General features: G+C 46.2%; 1 protein-coding gene across 1 annotated transcript; it reads right to left on the reverse strand.

The window, feature by feature from the left end:
• Positions 1 to 750: 750 nt before the first annotated feature.
• Positions 751 to 3657, reverse strand: PV09_09841 (uncharacterized protein). Its single transcript, XM_016363989.1, has one exon. The coding sequence runs from the start codon at positions 3564 to 3566 to the stop codon at positions 1047 to 1049; it is 2520 nt and encodes an 839-aa protein (XP_016208183.1). The 5' UTR covers positions 3567 to 3657; the 3' UTR covers positions 751 to 1046.
• Positions 3658 to 3663: the final 6 nt, after the last annotated feature.

Here is a 3663-nt window from a genome sequence, read left to right on the forward strand (position 1 = left end):
GTGGTGGTGGTGGCGGCAGCAGGCGGCGGCGGCGGACACGGCCATGTAAGGTGCTATAACAGGTTAGTATATGCATAACCTAACTATAGCATACAATCTATTAGATTAGTACCGGAGGGCGCCACGCGGCACCGAGGCAGCGAGCCAGAGAATGTTGGCCTCAGAGGCCCAGACACAGGGTGGGCGGGCGAGCGCGACGATAGCAGGCACACGCGACATAGTGACGAATATTATGTTATGAAATCACTGGGGGCAAGCATACTTATATTAACTTAAAAATATTAGCTATAGCTTATTGTTCAGATCTAATCTCTATTGTCATATTCCTATTATCCTCACCTTATGTAACTCCTACAAACTCCTGCAAACTCCTGCAAACTCCTGCAAACTCTTGCAAACTCCTGAACCAATAAGATTATAGTATTCTAGATCTAGCTACTAAAAATGTTTTAACCATAATTATTTCTAGAATAGTAAAGATTAATTATTATGCTCCTAGATCTTAAGCTATTATACCTGCTTTATTTTGTTCCTGTGATCTCTGGTAAACTCCTAAACCAATCAGATTACAGGAAGTCCGATTAAAAGATACACCTTACCTAAATAGGTAATTTGTATCTTAATCACATAGCATAAACAAGATGAGCGTAGAAAACGCGCAGCAGGCATGCGAGAGGCACGCAAGAGATAGAGCACTTAGGAGAATGGTGACCTCATACAACCTACACCGAACTGCGATGCTAGATAGCGCCGGCATTACCCTACACCCAATCAGCGATGCCAGACAGAACAACAGCGACACCCTAGACCAAACCACGATGCCAGACAGAGCAATAGCAACAACTAATAATAAACTACATTCTTGACAGCACCGGTGAGAATAGAGACCTGGTACACCTGATACTAAATAGTAATACTATACAGAGGAGAGAGCTAGTAAGAAACTGCTATTCTAATAGTGGTATAATAACAGGGTATGTCAACTCCTGCGAACTCCTGAACAAATCAGAACACACGAATTTAATCCCAGTGTAACCTTAGAGATGTTAGTTATCACGCATCTTACGTGATGGTGTCCGGATACGCCTTGATTGCCGCACACCATTCAGTTTAGAGGTTGAGACCTCTGATAGCGCCTCATATGGTTGTACTGGCCTAGGACGCGATGGCGATCTCGGAGACTTGGATGCGAGAAGAGCTGCAACTTCAGATGCTTGGTGCCTGGTCCGCTCGAGAGTTTGCATTGCTGCGAGAATACTAGGAGAGACTGCCTCAGAACCAATACTGAGAGGACTCCAGTCAGGTGGCATATGAATCGGGGACATGATCATCTGCCCGATCAATTGACTCAATGGTGTTGATGGCCTTTGCTGCTCTGTATCTGTTAAATCAGCAGACACATGCTGATTGAGAGGTATATCCGAACCAGACACTATAGCATCTAGACCTTGAGATGCTCCTTTATTACATCGCACGCCCCGGCGGTGCTCAAGATACCTTTGAGAGACGACTGGGACAATCGTCTGAATCCAAGCTGTCAGTTGCTGACAATACTGATCTTTATAATACCAGTCTTGGAGTAATGGCGCTGCAGTCACAAGTGCTCTAAATGAGCTTAAGGACTGCAGGAGGTCGATTTGATCCCGAAATAGATATGCCAGTTGCCACTGTATATCAACTTCCATAAATGCCGAACTAGGCATATCAAACCGTCGATCAGCATGCGCATATATCTTATTCGCCTGGAACTGAATCCACTCTTCAATCATCTCAAGCGCAAAGCAAGCCATGGAACCTGCCTTTGGCCGCGATAAATCTTTCGCGGCAGGTGGTGCGATAGACAAAGCACCATGAAGACTGGGATTGCAGGCAGTACAACACTTCGCTGCTAGTACTGTTGTAATATCCGCATTAGGCGTAAGTTTATTCTCACCAAGGTACGTGAGAAAGGCCCTCCGATGACAAACAGCATTAACCATCTCAAGCCACTCAATACCCGAGTCTTTCAAAGCTGTACGTTTTCTGATATCTGATAGCGTCCAGGTTGGGGTATCAGCTACCTGTGTAGGCTGTGTTGACATAGCGGAATCGATACTATCTGCGTCACTAAGGTCACCCGGTGTAAAACTTTGCTGTAGCCGACTTCGAGTCAATTTCGACTGGGTAGATCGATGATAGCTTTTGCGGCCCCGACCAGCCCGCGACATATGGCCTTGACTATCCTGTTCTGGTATAAGAGGGCTGCAACCTTGATTGTCAAACACCCAGTAAGGCAGGAAGATATAGCCTTGGCTAATCATACCAGGTGCACGACCACCACGACCCAAACGTTGCCATACCTCAGCTAGGGTACGATCAATTGGGAAGTTCCATATAACAACGCGTTGCACATCTGCTATATTTACCCCTGTACCAAGCACAGCAGTAGCAACCATGATGCGTATTGTTGATTCTGGTTTCACAAACTCCTCATATCGAACTTTCCGATCATGTACTGCCACACGCGCAGTAAACTCTTGGATAATCTGAATAGCTTGATGACTTCGGGGTGTAGCTGTTGCTGTGGTATTATACCCTATCTCATCACACGAGGTTTTTTCTGATAGCCAGGAACGAAGCTGATGCACAGCATTTGCGATTTTTCGGCGACCATCGATAAAGACAATTGTCTTTGGAATCCTTTCGGGTAAAAAACGGCCATCTGCATCAAGACAATCATCAAGCAGAAAGTGTAGGGCATTATATGAGTTGATCTGCCCTCTAGCAATTGGCTGTACAGATATGCTGAGATCTGGGCGGTCGATAGATGTCCGGATGACCGCAGCCCGATGCCTACCATTACCAATAGGCCGAAACCCAGTTCGATCTAATACTGAACGTTCTGCTTTATCACTTAAAGTAGCGGAACAGGCAAACCAGACAGTACTATCAGGCAGAAGATTACGAAGCTCTCCAAGCATCGTAAACTGAGGCCTAAACTCGGCCCATTGACCGACAAGATGACATTCGTCTATCGCGACTAAGCCAACCTGAAACCGAAACTCATGGTCCTTCAGCACACGACGGAATGATCGAGATGCCGCCTGCTCAGGCCCAAGCAGGATATGTGTGAAATGGCCATTCCTGATCTGACTTAATAGGTTCTGCTCAGCCTGTTTACTTTCATATGAAAGTAGACATGGCCGGGTCCCATTAAGGCGCTTGATACTCTCAACTTGCTCTTCGCCTAGCTTACTTAATGGGATGATCTGGAGTGTGATCTTGCCAGTCAGAATTGAAAAAGTATGGAAAATAATGCTCTTTCCAAAACCGGTACGAGCAATGAGGAGAGTATCACCACCAATAAAGACCAGACGATGCATGGCTTGAACTTGTGCATCTCTCGGCTCAAAATGGCCACCTGAACTACCATCTCGTAAGACACGACGGAGACAACTGCGGATAATATCCAACTGTATGTCTGCATACTTCTCGTCTCTTACTTGGTCTATAATTGCAGGCAACTGATCCAGCGTAGCTTCCTCAATCTGCTTGGAAAAACGGCACAATTGCTCATCGACTGACATCGAAGCAGCCCACTCTCGAAACCTCAAATGCCGCCTATCACGATGGTATCTTTTCCGCCCATCCCTTCTTCGTCCAGCCGGTACATCAGCCCACCGT

This window comes from Verruconis gallopava (assembly GCF_000836295.1).
Source record: "Verruconis gallopava strain CBS 43764 unplaced genomic scaffold supercont1.280, whole genome shotgun sequence".
In the NCBI taxonomy this organism is placed as follows: Eukaryota; Fungi; Ascomycota; class Dothideomycetes; order Venturiales; family Sympoventuriaceae; genus Verruconis; species Verruconis gallopava.